The 16,656-nt window shown below is 49.7% G+C and overlaps 1 protein-coding gene across 2 annotated transcripts in view; it reads left to right on the top strand.

Annotated features, from left to right (window-relative positions):
* The window catches only part of Slc13a3 (solute carrier family 13 member 3), a 69,540-nt gene that overhangs the window by 42,891 nt on the left and 9,993 nt on the right, over positions 1–16,656 (top strand). For both annotated transcript variants that reach the window (XR_005871538.1, XM_040732753.1), the window contains exons 6-10: positions 529–654; positions 2,446–2,541; positions 3,671–3,775; positions 5,954–6,051; positions 9,736–9,848. Coding sequence is in view for 1 of the 2 variants with exons in the window: in XM_040732753.1 (XP_040588687.1) it covers positions 529–654; positions 2,446–2,541; positions 3,671–3,775; positions 5,954–6,051; positions 9,736–9,848 (538 nt within the window). In the remaining variant the exon portion in view is untranslated. The remainder of the gene's footprint in view (positions 1–528; positions 655–2,445; positions 2,542–3,670; positions 3,776–5,953; positions 6,052–9,735; positions 9,849–16,656) is intronic.

The raw sequence follows: 16,656 nt of genomic DNA, 5'->3' as shown, positions 1-16,656 counted from the left end.
TGTTTTCATTTTTGTTTGTGATAGGGTCTCACCATGTTGCTCTGATTGGCCAGGAGTTCACAATTTAGACCAGGCTGGCCTTGAATTCACAGATATCTGCCTGCCTCTGCCTCCCTAATGTTAGGATTAAAGACATGTACCACCTGGTCCTGCCCAAGATATGGTGTGTTTTCTGTCAAAATCACAAGAAGCATTTGAAAGAGATGCCAGCATTTAATAAACACCACGTAAAAACAAATGACGCTCAAATTTGGGCTGGGTGTGCTGCCTCCTGAATGATGACCTATGGACCTTGAGTTTGTCAAGATGCAACCTGCCCACTTCACTGTCTGTCACACAAGACACTGTGGTTCCACTGGGTCAGAACCCAAGCCCGCACAGAAGGAAAGGTGCCTTCTGTCGTGGGGAGGAGTCCTCTCTTCCTGTACTCCCAGGACCCTTACCTCTGCCCTGACCCCCCCTCCGGAGGCCTCCTGCCTGCCCTGATGGATCTCTCTGATGGCTGTCCTCACTTCCCTTGCTCTCCAGTTTCTTTCCACAGTGCGATGTGGTGAATTTCGGCTCCTGGTTCATCTTCGCCTTCCCTCTCATGCTGCTGTTCCTGCTCGTCGGCTGGCTCTGGATCTCCTTCCTCTATGGTGGAGTGAGCTGCAGGTGTGTGGGGCCTTCTTCTAGAGGGGAGACAGAAAAGCCCAAAGGGTCCCACCCTATGCCTTTGAACAAAGGAAAAGGTGACTCTGGCTTCCCGGACGTCCTGGACCAGTGATGGTGTTGAGCCAACATGTAAACCTGTGCCCTTCTCTCGTGTTTATCTTTATTCTTCATGGTTTCTTATGACGATGGCCGTGTGGGGGGGTGTGTGTGGGGGGGTGGGTGCGTGTGCATGCATCTCTCGTATCTTCCAACCCAGCTGCACACAAAGGATGCTGCCAAGTTCTGCTGCCAGCTGCAGATGTAGCCTGTCCCCCTAGGACCACGGTTGTGTCAGTTCCTGTGTGACGATCCTCTGAAGTAGCTGTCCTTAAGGAGCACTGGACACGTCCCGGCGTAGGCTATCTTCCATGGTGCAGCTGTTGTTACCAATCAGAGCTGCTTTCTCAGAACTAACCTGAACACTCTCCTGCCCTGAAATTTCCTCTGCTGAACACACCAGTCCATCATCTCTCAATCCAATGTCTCTTGGCTGAAACATCATAAAACAGCCCCTATTCCAGGAGCTGATGGAGCCCCTGCTCCCTCTGAGCCTATCTACATTTCTGTTAGCATTCTTGTCTTCCAAGCTCTCACCAGAGTGGCTCATTAAACTCATCTTCCAGAATTTGGAGGCTTTTCTAGCCTAGAGCTCCAAAACTCTCCCGAATACTTCCCATAAACCAGTTCCAAAGGCCTAAGAGCCACATGGCCGGCTTTAATCCCAGCAAAGACCCCACTGCTCAGTGCCAGTCTCCCCTGAAGGCTCTCGTGGAAGCAATTTAAAGGAGAAGGAGTTTATTTCAGCTCACAGTTCAAGGGCACAGTCTACCGTGGCGGGGAGGTCAAGACAGGGGACACTCAGAGCGGCAGGTCACATCATACCCACAGTCAGTCAGCAGAGAATGATGACTGTATGCTGAGCTGCTCACTTCCAGTTTTATACAGTCCAGAATTCCCTGCCCAGGGAACTGTCCAACCTACAATTAAGAGCATCTTCCCACCTCAGTTAACACAAGAAAGTTTCTCACAAGCCTGGCCAGAGGTGACCCTAAATCCTGTCAAGCTGACAACAGGAACCATCATGTAGGGAGAACCTAGACAAAACAACAAACAAGATAAATACTTTACAGCACGCAGTATCACTCAGTTCCAGAACTGAGAACAAATTCTGGACTCTGAATCCACTGACCTCCTCATCCAGCACGGTGATTGAATAGCCCTCCTTTCCAAGATAGTCTGAGATGTCCTCACCATGGCCTGAATTCTCACTTGCAATGGAGTCTAGTTCTGTTTTGTTCCATTGACTTTTTATTTGTGTGTGTGTGCGTGTGTGTTTGACTCATGAAAGGATTTAAAGCCCAAGAACACAGCCGTGTTTAAAAGGCCGGCTGGATCATAAGGTTTAGGAAAGAAAAACAGAGGCCAGGAGGCCAAGCATCAGGTTTTCAGGCTTCAGAAGGGGTTTCCACAGCTGATCAGGGCGTGGGGGGGGCAGGTAGTTAAGAAGTTAAATGTTTTATCATCAAATCAAGATGGTTCATCAGGTAAAGGCTGCTAGCCTGGTTCAATACCCAGAACCCACATGGTAAGAAAGAACCGACCCCTGCAAGTTGTCCTCTCACCCCCACATGCACACCAGGACACGTGAAAGCTCCCATGGATACATAAATAAATAAACAAAAAAAGTAATCTTAAAGTGTAAAGCAATCCCTTCCCCTGCCACCCCTCCTAACCTCGCCCTTTCCATCCCAGGGGCTGGAGGAAGAAGAAGTCTGAGATAAGAGCTGACGCAGAGAACAAAGCTCGAGCTGTGATCCGAGAAGAGTTCCAGAACCTGGGGCCCATCAAGTACGAGCGAGGGTTGGGGTGTGAGTGAGATGGCCCTTGAGTTTTCAGGGGAGTTACCTCCAGCTTGACTCTGGCTGAGCGCCAGGTGTGCCTCAGGCCCAGTGGCTGAGAGGGTGGTGGCAGAGGCGGAAGATGGCTCCTGCCTTGCCCTGGGGCAGACCATTAAGCTCTGGCTGGACTCAGTTGGGCATCTTCCCTGTCTTATAAATACCCTTTTCCTTTTAGTACACTGGCTATCCAACACTGCCTCCCAGCACCGTGTCCCATGTGATTAAAAACATGCAGACTGGGCTGGAGAGATGGCTCAGAGGTTAAGAGCACTGACTGCTCTTCCAGAGGTCCTGAGTTCAATTCCCAGCAACCACATGGTGGCTCACAACCATCTGTGATGAGATCTGGTGCCCTCTCTTGGCTTGCAGACATACATAGAGGCAGGATGATGTATTCATAATAAATAAAATCTTAAAAAAAAACATGCAGACTTCAGCAAGCTCAGATTCAAGGAGTGGTTTGGCCATTGCTTCCTACGTACCTTAAGACTCCATTCCTCAGTCTGTGAACTAGATGTACTGCTAGCTGCTTCTCCCAGACTTGGGGAGTCTGCTTTTCACCTCTATGTACCCCGCTTCCAAGTTTGGCCATGCCCCTCCCTGTGTGAGCCCCTCTTTGAGTGCCTATCACTTTCTGGGTATATCTGTCAGTCTGTTCATATGACTGTTTCTCTGTGACCCCCACCCCCACACCTCCACACTTTTATTTTTAGACAGGATCTCTCTATTATGTAGTTCTGTCTATTCTGGAACTCTACGTAGACCAGGCTGGCCTTGAACTCACAGAGATCTGCCTGCCTCCACCTCCCGAGTGCAGGGATTAGAAGTGTGTTCCATCACTCCCTGCTTGTCCCCCATTTTCTGCTTCTCTGTCTTTCTTTTGCTCTCTGTCTGTCTATCTGGATTTTCTGTAGGACCTTGATCAATGTCCCTTAACAATGATAGAAGCCTTTGGGGTCCCTGTCAGAGGTAAATGGCTTCCACCCCCCCTGGAGCACCCGGCCCTCTCTCTGGGCTTCCCTGGGAGGGCTCCTCTCTGAGCCCAGGATGATGAGCGCGGCTCCACCTCTCCACCACAGGTTTGCCGAACAGGCCGTTTTCATCTTGTTCTGTGCATTTGCCATCCTCCTCTTCTCCCGGGATCCGAAGTTCATCCCTGGCTGGGCCAGCCTCTTCGCCCCTGGGTGAGATTCTGCATGCGGACCCACACGGCAGGGCTTGGGTGGGGGGATCCTGGGGTGGGCCGTGTGGAGCTGGAGGGGTAGAAGCCTCTCCCAGAAGAGGTAGGGGGATAACTCTGGGATTCTCGGGTGACAAGAGCTCAGACGAAGGGTGTCAGAGGCCTAGCTCAGCCTCTGTGTCACTCAATGCACCATGAGTCCCTTTAGTCACTCACTCACGGATACCAGGTCCTGTGGGGCGGGTACCGGGGGCACAGACAAGAGCAGGCACTAGACAGTCAAGTGACTGCAGCTTGGACTGGGTGCATTGAGAAAGTGGGTGGGCTGCACTATACAATGGAGCGGGCACTGACTGTGACTGGTTCTGGAAAGAACCCAAGGCTGAATGAAGCAGAGGCACGGACAGACTCAGCTGTTGGAGCTGGTGGGAAGGAAGGACGGACAGACACTGTGTGGGAAGGGTGGATAAGCACCTGTCTCCAAAACCTGTCTCAGACTGTTAAACGCAGGCCTTTCCCTGAGAGTAGCGGGCAGTTATTGGAGGGTGGGCATAAGAGTCTGATTATTTCTTGAGGATAAATGTCTAGAAGCAGAGTGGCTGGGTGGAGGAGTGGTCACATGTAAGGGTGTGAAACACGCTACCAACATGGGTAGCCCCACAACAGGGTTAACCCCACAGAGTATCTCACTGATTGTATGTTTCCTGTATGTTCCCATCGCTGTCACCGGTCTCGTCCCCTGTGGAGGTGGCAGGAAAGCGGCTCCACTCATGATGTGTGATTGGCCCCGCCCTTCCATCTTCTTGGCAATCTCAAATACTCCTGTATGGTGTGATCTGCAAAAGTTAGCAATGAGCTCTGGGCTTCCTCGAACTAAGAGCTGGGAAAATTGGGGTTTAAGACCCAACCCCTCCACAGACCCTGGTCTGGCCTTAAGCAGGCCATTTTTGCTTCCTGAACACTCCCACCCAAAGCCTGCCCTGAAGGTCTCACGTCTATCAAGCTCCCACAAAGGCATAGTGTGAGTCCTTACGAATGTGGAAGTGGGATTTGGAGTAGCTGCGAGGCTGGTGGGCCTGGGCGTGGCTGGTGTGGAAAACTCTCTCTGGTGGTGAGCTGCCTGTGTCAGGAGGAACCCAGCAGAAATTAGACACAGCACATACAGGGCTCTTCTTGGGGTCCAAGTTTAGGTGATTTATATGACCTAATATAAATATATTATATTTATATTTATATAAATATATAATATATAGACCCCAATATCCTGTGCCTCTTAAATTCCCGTCTTTGAAAAGTTCCTAATCTAGATCCTTAGATCAAGAGGCCAAGCTTTTGTTTGACAGTAGCAAAATGCCCTATGGCATCCTGGGTAATGGCTTGGTGTTGTTGGGTTGTTTTGTTTTTGTTTTTGTTGTTTTTTTGTTCTTTGCTCTTTGGCTCTTGGTGGGGGGGTCCTGTCAGACACAGAGACTTTTTCTTACTTAAAAATGTCCGACCTTAGCTTGGCTTGTTTCTTACCAGCTTTTCTTACTTAAATTATACCTCTATCTTTTGCCTCCGGGCATTTCCTTTTATTTCTGTATACCTTTCTTTCTTTCTTTCTCTCTCTCTGTCTTTCTCTCTTTCTCTCTCTCTTTCTTCTCTCTTTCTTTCTTTCTTTCTCTCTCTCTCTCTTTCTTTCTTTCTCTCTTTCTTTCTTCCTTTCTTACTCCATTGCTCATTGTGTAACAGGGAAGCTGGTCCCTGGAGTCCTCTTCTCCTCATTTTGCTCCCCCAACCTCCTTCTCCCTGATCTCTCTTCCCATTTATTCCCTCTGCCTGCCATCCCCATCTATCCTTTCTCCTGCCTGGGTACTGGCTGGCTGTTCAGCTCTTTATTAGATCAATCAGGTGTTTTAGACAGGCAAAGTAACACAGCTTCACAGAGCTAAACAAAGAATGCAACACATCCTTGCGTCACTAAAACAAATGTTCCGCAGTATAAACAAATGTAACCCATCTTCAACTAATATTCCACAAAAGTTTGGGCCTACCTGGGCAGCCACATCTGACCTGGGCACAATACAGGATGGTGGTCCCACAGGCCTCAGTGTCCCTTCTAGGAGACCTCTCCCCATCTGCAGACCCTCTTTTACAAGTCTGTCAGGAGCCAGGGTCATGTGCTGCGGCCTTCTCCCTGCAGGTTTGTTTCGGATGCTGTCACCGGTGTGGCCATTGTCATCATCCTGTTCTTCTTCCCATCCCAGAAGCCCTCACTCAAGTGGTGGTTTGACCTCAAAGGTAAGACAGTCACAGTGTCACCGCAGGAGTCTTGGGCTTGAGAAGGGCTGGTGGAGTCTTGGGCTTGAGGAGGACAGATGTGGGCTTGGGAACCAGGGAGCAGCTTGACAGCTCTGCTAACCAAGGTCAGTACGGTCAGTGCACTACCTGTCTGAGGACTTGGGGCTGCCCGGGTGACTGTCCAGGACAGGTATTAACAGCTATAGTCCCTGGGCAAGATCCAGCAGATATATGTTTTTTCTTTGTTTTGTTTCTTCCCTGCAACTCATGAGCTAAGGATCCTTGTCACATTTTCAAATAGTTAGGGAAAAAAATCAAAAGAAAAATATATCCTGACATGTGACTGTTACATGAACTTCAGCTTCCAGAGTTTGTAAAACAGGGTTTGCACTTCCTCAGTAATCTTGGAAGTTGTGTGATTTTAGTTATGTGAGTATAAAGACAGTGGCCCATGAAGCCAACTATGTTTACTTTCAGGTAGCTTATAGAAAACTTTCCTCAAGGTAGGAGCTGCAACTCAGATGCCTGAAGAGCCAGACAGGCAAACATGAGCTTAGCTTAAACTGATTGACCACTGGGGAGGTAAACTGCTTAAAGACATTTAGTGAGGTCTTTAAAAAGCCAAGTAGTACTCCCTCAGGTCTCCTTCCCCTCATTGTGCCCCTCCCCTCAGGGTGTCCTCCTTCCCCTCAGGATCACCCTCCCCTCAGGTCTCCTTCCCCTCAGGATCACCCTCCCCTCAGGTCTCCTTCCCCTCAGGATCACCCTCCCCTCAGGTCTCCTTCCCCTCAGGATCACCCTCCCCTCAGGTCTCCTTCCCCTCAGGATCACCCTCCCCTTAGGTCTCCTTCCCCTCAGGATCACCCTCCCCTCAGGTCTCCTTCTCCTCCCCACAGGGTCTCCCTCCCCTCCAGGTCTCCCTTCTCTCAGAGTTTCTTTCCTCTCAGAATCTACCTCGTGTGTCTCTGTTTTGAAGTCTCAGCCTCTTTGTCTCTTCCTGGGTGTGTCTTCTCTTCTCCAGGGTCCTCCTTTCACCTTCCTCCATATTGAGCCTTCGCGGATTCCAGCCTACTCCCTCCCTGCCTGTAGCACACAGCTGCTCGGAGTTCCACTGTCTTGAATCCCCCACAATGGCAGTGGACTGTGACCTGCAAACATGAGCCCAGCGACCCCTTTCTCCCCTCAGATGCTTTCTGTCAGGGTGTTTTGTCACAGCAACAGAATGAAACTAAATTGCTTTGTCCCAGTTTGAGGGGAAACAGTCGGGCATGGCAGGGAAGGCATGGCGGCAGGATCTGCAGGCGACTGATCACCTCGTGTCCACAGTCAGGGAGCAGAGACAGATGAAGATGGCACTCAGCCTGCTTTCTCCTATAGATTCACTCTAGAACCGCACCCCATGGGATGACACCATCCACATCCAGGGCGGGTCTTCCCTCTTTAGTTAAACCTCTCTGGAAATGGCCTCATAGACATACCCAAAGGTGTGTTGCCGTGGTGATTCTAAAACCAGTCCAGCTGGACCTCTCACCCTGGGCACATCAAGGTCTATACACACTCACATCTAACAATTCCACTTTTGGGGGGAGATGTCCCTCTATTTTCACTGCTTGTTACCATACTCAAAGACTGAACTGGTTCCCATCTGATTTTCTGAGAAGCAATGAACCCAGATTTCTGCACGAAATCTCCCTAATGTTAGATATTACCAAATAATTCAAATTGCAAAGCCAACACAGGAGTTATAACAGTAGCGTGAAGTCACTTAGTGTGATCAATTAGGTCCCTGGAGTCACCATGTCCCCTCTGCAGAGGGCTGTCAGTTTGGAGTTTTGAAATTAGAGTGTGGACCTTCCCTTCATGAGTCCCACTGGCACTTATGTGTCTCTTTAATAGCCAGTCAGTATTGGCCTAGTCCTCAGTAACTGGGCACTGCGCTGTGGTTGATAGGCAGATGATGACGGCAATGGTGGTTATGATGATGATGATGGTGATGATGTTGGTGCTGATGGTGATGATGATGATATTGGTGATGATGGTGATTGCAATGATGGTATTGATGTTGATGATGATGGTGATGGTGATGATGGTGATGATGTTGGTGCTGATGGTGATGATGATGATGATGGTGATGATGGTGATTGCAATGATGGTATTGATGTTGATGATGATGGTGATGATGTTGGTGCTGATGGTGATGATGATGGTGATTGCAATGATGGTACTGATGTTGATGATGATAGCAATGATGGTGAGTACCATGGTGATGATGATGACAAGGATGGCTTTTATTTCTTCCCTGCCCAAGCATCTCTTCATTCAGATGTCTGCCTGGTTTATTCAACTATATCATTCAGAGCTCTGCCCAAATACCACCTCCCCAGAGAAGCCTTCCCTGAATACACCATCCAGAAACACCTCCTTTTCCATCTCTCTTTGTTCTATGACTTATTTGATTATGCCTTTTTTTTCCAAGACAGGGTTTCTCTGTGTTAGCTTTGGAGCCTCTCCTGGTACTAGCTCTGTAGACCAGACTGGTCTTGAACTCACGGAGATCCACATGCCTCTGCCTCCCCAGTGCTGGGATTAAAGGCGTGCACCGCCACTGCCCAGCCTTATTTGATTATTCCTTATAGCAATGCTGTTTTCTATCTTTGTTGTGTATTTATTTATTATCTGTCTTCCCTGGGGCATGTCTGTTCTCAAAGGAAGGAGCAGGTCCCCATACACTTTCTGTGTCTGTGGAATGAAGAAGAGCAATAAGAACATGGTGGGCATGTGGGATGTGTTGGTCATTTGAAGAACCAGGGCTTGCTATGGACTGAGCCCCTTGAACTCCCGAGTCCTTGAAGGAATCATTGCCATCCCATCTTGCAGATGAGAAAATCGAAGCTTAGAGAGGAGTCATTGGCCCAAGGCACCCAGCTTATGAAGGGGATGTTGACTTGATGTCCCAAGTCTGGCTGTCACCTGCCTTCCCTTCAGCACTGCAAGTTCCTCCCAAATCCAGGCCAGGCCTGCAGAGCCCAGCCTGCCTCCCTCCACCTATCCCGCCTCAGCCACTGCTGCCCAGTGCCACTCTCCAGGAAACAGTAGCCGCCCCACAGTGCCATTGGCTCAAGGATCTGCAGTTTATTTTTCTCAATTTCCTTCCTCCTTCTGCCCTTTGCTTTTGAGAAAGGGCATGCTAAGCCAAAAGGCCAGATCCAGCTCTTCTGGGTCCACAGTCCCCACAGATCCTGGGCTTGCAGCCTCGGAGCCTCCTGGGCTGCAGTCTGGGACACAGAAAGCTGCACAGAGACCCTGTCTTCTTGGAGAATGGGTATTCAAAACCAAGAGCCAAACCACTTCTCCTGGGTTCACAGTCCCCACATTCAAACACAGAGAAAAGCCTTTTCTCTTGTAAATGAGGACAAAAATAGCTCTTAGCCAGAAAGGCTGGTGAGACATTTAAACAGTGTGGAGAGCCTGGGTCGAGAATGTACTTAACTATAGCAGCCTTGAAAATTATTTCCATTCTGATTGGAGCGAGGGCTGAGGTTTCTCCCTAAAGCTCCAAAGCAGATGTTAGACGCAGACTTGGCTTCCTGGGGCCCCCAAAAGTCCCCACAAAGGCTCCAGGGTTTCCATGCCTCCCCACAGTCAAGCAGCCATGAGACGAACTGGGTCCCTTTCTCCACCTAGCTCCCAACTCGGAGACTGAGCCCCTGCTGAGCTGGAAGAAAGCCCAGGAGACGGTGCCCTGGAATATCATCCTTCTTCTGGGAGGTGGCTTCGCCATGGCCAAAGGTTGTGAGGTAAGAGCTGGGGAGACTTGGGGGCAGTGGACTGGAGGAGCGGAGATTATAGGCTGGCAGGAGTAGGGGGCCTTCAGGGAGGGAGGAGGGGACCGCTGGCCAGGGAACAGTGGAGGCTGTGAGGTGAAAGCCTGGAGGAGCTGCTGTGGACCCTGGAGGAACAGGCTCTCCGCCAGGAAGGAGGGGCCACTGAGGAGGCTTAGGAGGAATGGGGATTGTGGACGGGAAGGGCAGAGACTGAGGCTCAGGAGGCATGCTTGCCGCAGGCCCGGGATCTGTGGGCAGCTGTGAGCCCAGGAGGTATTCTGAACCTGTGGTTGAGTAGTGCCTGGAGCTGTGGGCTAGAAGGTGTGGCCAACCCCCAACTGCAACTCTGGGGAACAAGTGAAGAGGCAGCCAGGGCCTGTGTACCCAGGTTAGGACAGTTCTTGACTCTAGCCTGTGGTGGAGAAAGGGAGCCATGAGGTCTGATACAGCCCCTGGGGTCCCTCAATATGCAAGCACCAGGGCTAGCACTAGCATTGGGGTGACACAGAGCACATCAGTCACCCTACTTCTGACATATGACCCTAGGGAGATCTCCCCACAAACCTCTGAGGCAGATGCTGCCATTACCCCATTCAATGCAACGAAGTCAGAACACAGAAAGGTAAAGTAAGTTGCCTAAGGTCACACAGCAGCTGCGGAGTTGGGACTTAAATCCAGGCAGTCTGACTCCAAAGCCAGTACCCTTGATTCTGGTGACATGAATGCCAGATATCAATGGTGACTAATACATGCCATTCTGAATGCCATTCTGTTAAGCCCTAATATCTGAGGAGAAAGGCCAATCCTATAAGTGTCATGAGAGCCAGCTTTATTTTAGAGGGGCACCACCACCAACAGGCTCACCCTAAGTTGGGATTTCGGATAGCAGCCCCTCGCTGCCTTTTTGAGGTCCCTTTTATCAGGGAAGGGGGTCATACATCATGGCATATAGGTGGTCATGGGTATTGACCAAGAGATCTTGAAAACATGCTTTTGTTAGGCAAAGGACAATCATACATCATGGGTTCATGCATTAAGCCCAGGTTGAAAAACATGTTTTGCAGGGTTCTTAAGGTTTAGGAAACAGACACTTCCTCCAGTAAGGTATAGAGACTTCATAACAGTGCGGCTCCTTAGCAACAATATGGCTCCTGTGTGGTTTCACAATTCCTGAGACTTTGAGCTCAGAGGCAGGCTGACACCAGGCTCGGGTGAAGCTCGCAGGAGCGCTTTTAAGCTTGCCTCCCTTCAGCTTCTTGCTTATTTACCTCCGAGGTCAGTTAAACAAGCCTTGGCACTCACTGGCAGTGGAATCAAGGCATCATCTCATTTAATGCTGACATCTGGCCCTAAGATGGAAGTTTCTATCCCCATTTTACAGGTAGGGAAAGTGGGGCAATGGTTGATTAAGTCTCTTGGAAGTCCGAGTAGGAGCAGGGCCTGAAATGGAACACGGTACTCAAGTCTAGAAGCCTCATGTGCGCTAGAGAGAACTTGGATGCTGAGCTGAAGTAGTGACTCATCTTCAGACGTCCCCCCCCCACACCCACACACCCACACACACAGGCTACTCACTGCTATTGTCCCAGCCCAGCCCTGCTCACTCCATTCTGCTAGACAGGATCTCATGTAACCAAGTCTGGCATCAAAGTTGCTACACAGCCAAGGACGACCTTGAACCTTCGACCTCCTGCCTCCACTTCCCCAATTCTGGGATTACAGGCGTATGCCAACATGTCTGTCTTATGTAGTACTGGGGATCAAACCCAGGATATCACGCATCTGAGGTATGTCCTCAGCTGCTGTGCCCATTTTAAAGACAGGGGACAAAGACTGAAGAGATCAATTGCTCACCCTGTTTGCTCAGCCAGGGGAGGGCAGCATACAAGGCTCTACCTCAGGCATTCAGAACCATCGCCAGTTAAGAGTGTCTCTGATACGAGGAAGGCTGAAATGCCCTCTTCATGGTGAGGTGGTTTGAAAGACAATGGCCCCCAAAGGGAGTGGCACTACTAGGGGGTGTGGCCTCGTTGGAGGAGGTGTGTCACTGTGGGGGTGGGCTTTGAGGTCTCTTTTGTCAAGCTTCACTCAATGTGACAGTCAGTCGACTTCCTGTTGCTCTCTCAGCTCTAGCACCGTCTGCCATGTTCCCCTTTGTTATTATAATGGACTGAACCTCTGAAACTAAGTGAGCCGCCCCTCAGGTATTTCCTTTATGAGTTGCCATGGTCATGGTGTCTCCTTACAGCAATAGTAAACCCTGACTAACACAGAAGTTGGTACCAGGAGTGGGGTATGGCTGTGACAGGGCTGACCATGTTTTTGTTTGGAGGAATTTGGACTTCGGTATTGTGGGTTGGAAAGCAGGGAATTCCTTAAGCACTGCTTAATGGGCCACACTAGTATCATGGGAGATGGAGGCGCTAAGAGTTGTTTGAACTGTCTGGGACTCACTCAAGAGGTTTCAGAGGAGAATTTTAGTATGTTGCCTAGAGATATTTCAGTGAAGGAAGTGGCTGCATTTTGCCCTAGCCTAAAAAGCCTGCCTGAGGCAAAAGTGAAGAGTTTTGGATTAATTTCATTGGCAAAGAAATCTCAAAAAAAGCCTAGTATAGACTCATGTATGGTTATTAGTGGTAACTATAATGAATTTATAATGATTTGAGCAAAAAAAAAAAGAGCTCCAGAAAGTGGAAAGGAGTTAAAGTCTTTACTCAAGAAGATAAACAGATTAAGAAATAGAATAAAGGGAGTGGCGACTTCAAGGCAAGATCCCACCCAGCTAAGTTTCCGATTTGGAGAAACGAATTAAACACCTTTAATATCAGCCCTGCAAAGGCAGAGGCTGATGGATCTTTTGAGTTTGAGGCCAGCCTGGTCTACAGAGCAAGTTCCAGGACAGCCAAGTTTAGGTGGTAAAGAAAAACAGAAAGCTGGTGAAGATGTAATTGAATGAGGGAACCATGTTCCAGCCCCAGTAAGCAACAGAACTTGGCAGCCTTGGCTGCGTGGTTCTGGCTTTGGAGTTAAGAACAGAAGAAACGAGTTACAGAAGTTGCCTCTGCGCGTAAGGACAGCCGCTAAGGTCAGACTTGTGTCAGGGCGTCCCTGAATAGAGACCTAGAGAGGCCATTGTGTGAAGCTGTGAGGTTGAAGTCTGCATTGCCTTGGAGACCCCAAGATGAGAATCGTGGGGTACCTGCCGAGGAGAGCTGTGCATGGAGTGGAACCAGCCCAAGACAAAGAAGTGTGCTGCGTTCAACAAAGCTGAGTGAAGTTGGAAATGTGGAGAGCGTTTTGACATTAGAAATGGAGATGTAGATTCTGGAGTTTGCCCAGCTGATTTTCGGTCTTTCTTTGGCCCGGTATTTCCTCACTATGCTCCCTTCCCTGCGTTTTGGAATGGTAATGTACATCCTGTGCCATTATATGTTGGAAGTGTGTGATCTGCTTCCTGACTTTGTTTTTTTGTTTTTTTCTTTTTTAGTTTTTTGTTTTTGGTTTTTCGAGACAGGGTTTCTCTGTATTGTTTTAGAGGCTGTCCTGGAACTTGCTCTGTAGACCAGGCTGGCCTCGAACTCACAGAGATCCACCTGCCTCTGCCTCCCAGTGCTGGGATTAAAGGTGTGTGCCACCAATGGACTTTGGTTTTACAGGTGATTATACTTAAGAGATTGCCATGAGTCTCAGAAGAGACTTTGGACTTGGAAACAAGTTTGAGACTGTGATAGACTATGGGGACTTTTGAGTGCATTTTTACATTTTGATATGGCTACAAGCATGTGGGGGCCAGGGAGTGGAATGTGGTGATGTGAAAGAAAATTGCCCCCAAAGGGAGTGGCGCTATTAAGATGTGTGGCCTTGTGGGAGGAAGTGTGTCACTGTGGGGGCGGGCTTTGCGGTCTCTTTCTCTCAAGCTTCGCTCAGTGTGGCAGTCAGTTCACTTCCTGTTGCCTGCATGACTCTCAGCTCCAGCACCATGTCTGCCTGCGCGCTGCCACGCTCCTCTTTATGATCATAATGAACCAAACCTCTGAAACTGCCAGTGAGCCCCTCAATTAAATGTTTTCTTATGAGATGCCATGGTCATGGTGTCTCTTCAAAGCCATAGTAAACCCTAACTGAAGACATGTGGTATATCTGGGAAGGCTTCCTGGAGGAAGTAGCATGTTGTCCAGGTTTGGAGGATCATGCCTTGTGGTGGGACCAGACTGTCTCTATTAGAATCACCAATTTTTCCTGTGTAAGACCTTTTTCTGGGTCTCAGTTTCATTATCTATAAAATGGGAATAACAGGGCAAGCACCTGCTAGAGTTGTCACATAGTGTTACAAAACACAGCGGCACTTTGGCCACAGCCTGATGTGGTTGGCTATTTGGATTGGACATTGGAGAAAGGGCCAGTGGAGGGCAATGGGGAGGCTCAGGCTGCACAATTCAATGGCTAAGTCGCCTTTTGCTAAGTAACTGGGCGCAGTCTGGCCCTGGGGCTAGCGTTGCTGGAGACCCTGTACCCCAGAGGCTTCCCAAGCCGGGGTATTGGTGGAGGGGCCCTGCCCCTGGGACTGGGATGCAGGGCCATAGTGCATGCTGGGAGGCCAGTACTGGGCAGCCAGCCAAGGTTTCTATTCAGTAGGGCCTTTGTCTACCAATGCCCCTCACCCCAGCCTCTGTCCCCAGGCAGCACAATCTGGCCCAGGAGCCACCAGGCTGCTTGTGATACCTCTTGGCCTCTGGACCCTGCCCAGGGCCTTCACCAGACAGTAATCGAGCCAGTCAAGGCTTGAGGGTCCCTGGCTGGAGCATAGGTAGGCCTGGACATGTGGATTCCCCAGAAGCCACAACAGTGCTTCCTCAGGCCTCCTGCTGCAGAGCATGCACTAGACACCACGTATATTTCCACACTGGTCTAAGGGCTTCCCTGGGGCTATGTGTGGGGCCATATACATCTAGCTCCTCCCTCCCTCCCTCCCTGCCATCGTACCTACCTCCTTCTTCCCTCCCCCTGCAGCCCGCTAGCCTCTTGTTCTCCCCCAGCCCCGTCAGACTCATTTCCACCCCAGAATTTCTCTAATAAACTTTCCCTGGCATCTCAACGTCTTGACTCCTCAGAGACTGGGGCAATGTGCTCTATATAACCCTACTCCCTGACCCTGTCCCTGACCCTGTCCCTCCCACCCTTAGCACCTAGTCATTCCTAAATAGCCCTGTTTGCCTCTTGGTGCCCTCTCCCTTATGAAAATATGAAGCTACCTGCCCCTGTCACTGGTCTAGACACCCAGGAGTGGTCTGACACTTAAGGATGCTTGTCTTAGTCATTGCATCAGGACAGTGACAAACTACCTGGCAAAGGCGACGTAAGGAAGAAAGAATTTACTTTTCCTCGATGCTTGAGGATATAGTTGGGCATGGTGGCAGGAGTTTAAGAAGCTGGTCCCGCTGTGTCCACAGACGACAAGCAGAGAGGTGACAGTATGAAGGCATTCTGCCCACTTTCCTTCTATTCAGCCGGGATCCCAGCCCATGGGATGGGTCTTCTCAGTGAAATCTTTCTGGAACCATCCTCACAGACACTCTCAGAGGTGTGTTTCCATGGCGATTTCAAGTTCAGTTGAGTTGGCGTGAAGGTTAGCCATCCCAGTGCTCAGAAGGCCCACGTGAGTCAGGGACTCGTTTGATCACGCTCACACCCCAGCGAGGTTTTGGGAAGAGAACGGATCCCTGCCATTGCCATAAGCACACACAGCCTTGCAGCTGCCATAGCTGCTGGCAGGTGAGCATCGTGTGTCCGGTGCCTTCGTGCGTGTAAATGGCGTAAATCACATCTTAAGTACAAATCCCAGCTCTGGGAGCTTGAGGTTAAGTCGGAGGCAGTGAGTCCTGCAGGCAGGCAGAGACATGGGCTCCTCCATCAGCCGCTTTCCACTGGAAGTCTGAGTTGGTTCATACGTGGGACTGTTAGCCCTAGAAACAGTGGTGCAAGCCTAACAGCATGGCTAGGGTTCCGAGTCTGGGCTCAGAGCATGTCTTTTAGCTCCATCCTAGGCTGGGTTACTGTTGCTGTGATGACACCATGGCCAAAGCAACTTGGAGAGGAAAGGTTCATTTCAGCTTATACTTCCAGGAAACAGGTACTCACCAAGGGAACCCAGGACAGGAACTCAAGCAGGTTGGGATCTTGGAGGCAGGAGCTGATGCCGAGAACATAGAGGGGCATTGCTTACCAGCTTGTTCTCCATAGCTTGCTCAGCCTGCTTTCTTACAGGATCTAGGGCCACCATCCCAGGAACAGCACCACCTACCATGGGCTAGGCCTCCCCCCATTGATGACTAATTAAGAAAATGCCTGACAGCATGGAGGCTTTTCTCAATTGAGGTTCCCTCCTTTCAGATAATTCTAGCATGTATCAAATTGACATAAAATCAGCCAGCCCAAGCTCCTGTGCCTTCAACCATGAAATGGGGATGATTGTACCATCTACTTCATGCATGGTCATGGAAATTAAATTAATATTAGCAAAGCCCAGCATCAAGGAAAACACTCTATTGCTTATCAGATTACTTTAAAAAACAAATAACAAATTCTTTTTGGTGCTCACAGACAGGGATGGCCATTTTTCCATGCATCCATTTAACCCTCACAGTCACTTAAAGAAATGGAGGAACAGAGATGTTAGGAAACTTATCTAAGGTCACAGAGCTCTAAAGTTCTGCGACGGTTAAATGCTCACACATACCCAGCAGCCATATGTTTACTCAAACTTGCTTTGTCTCTCCTAAGA

Source organism: Mesocricetus auratus, unplaced genomic scaffold, assembly GCF_017639785.1.
Source record: "Mesocricetus auratus isolate SY011 unplaced genomic scaffold, BCM_Maur_2.0 Super-Scaffold_100028, whole genome shotgun sequence".
Lineage (NCBI taxonomy): Eukaryota > Metazoa > Chordata > Mammalia > Rodentia > Cricetidae > Mesocricetus > Mesocricetus auratus.
Note: the sequence above shows the minus strand (reverse complement) of the source record. Positions and strands in the feature narration are given on the sequence as shown.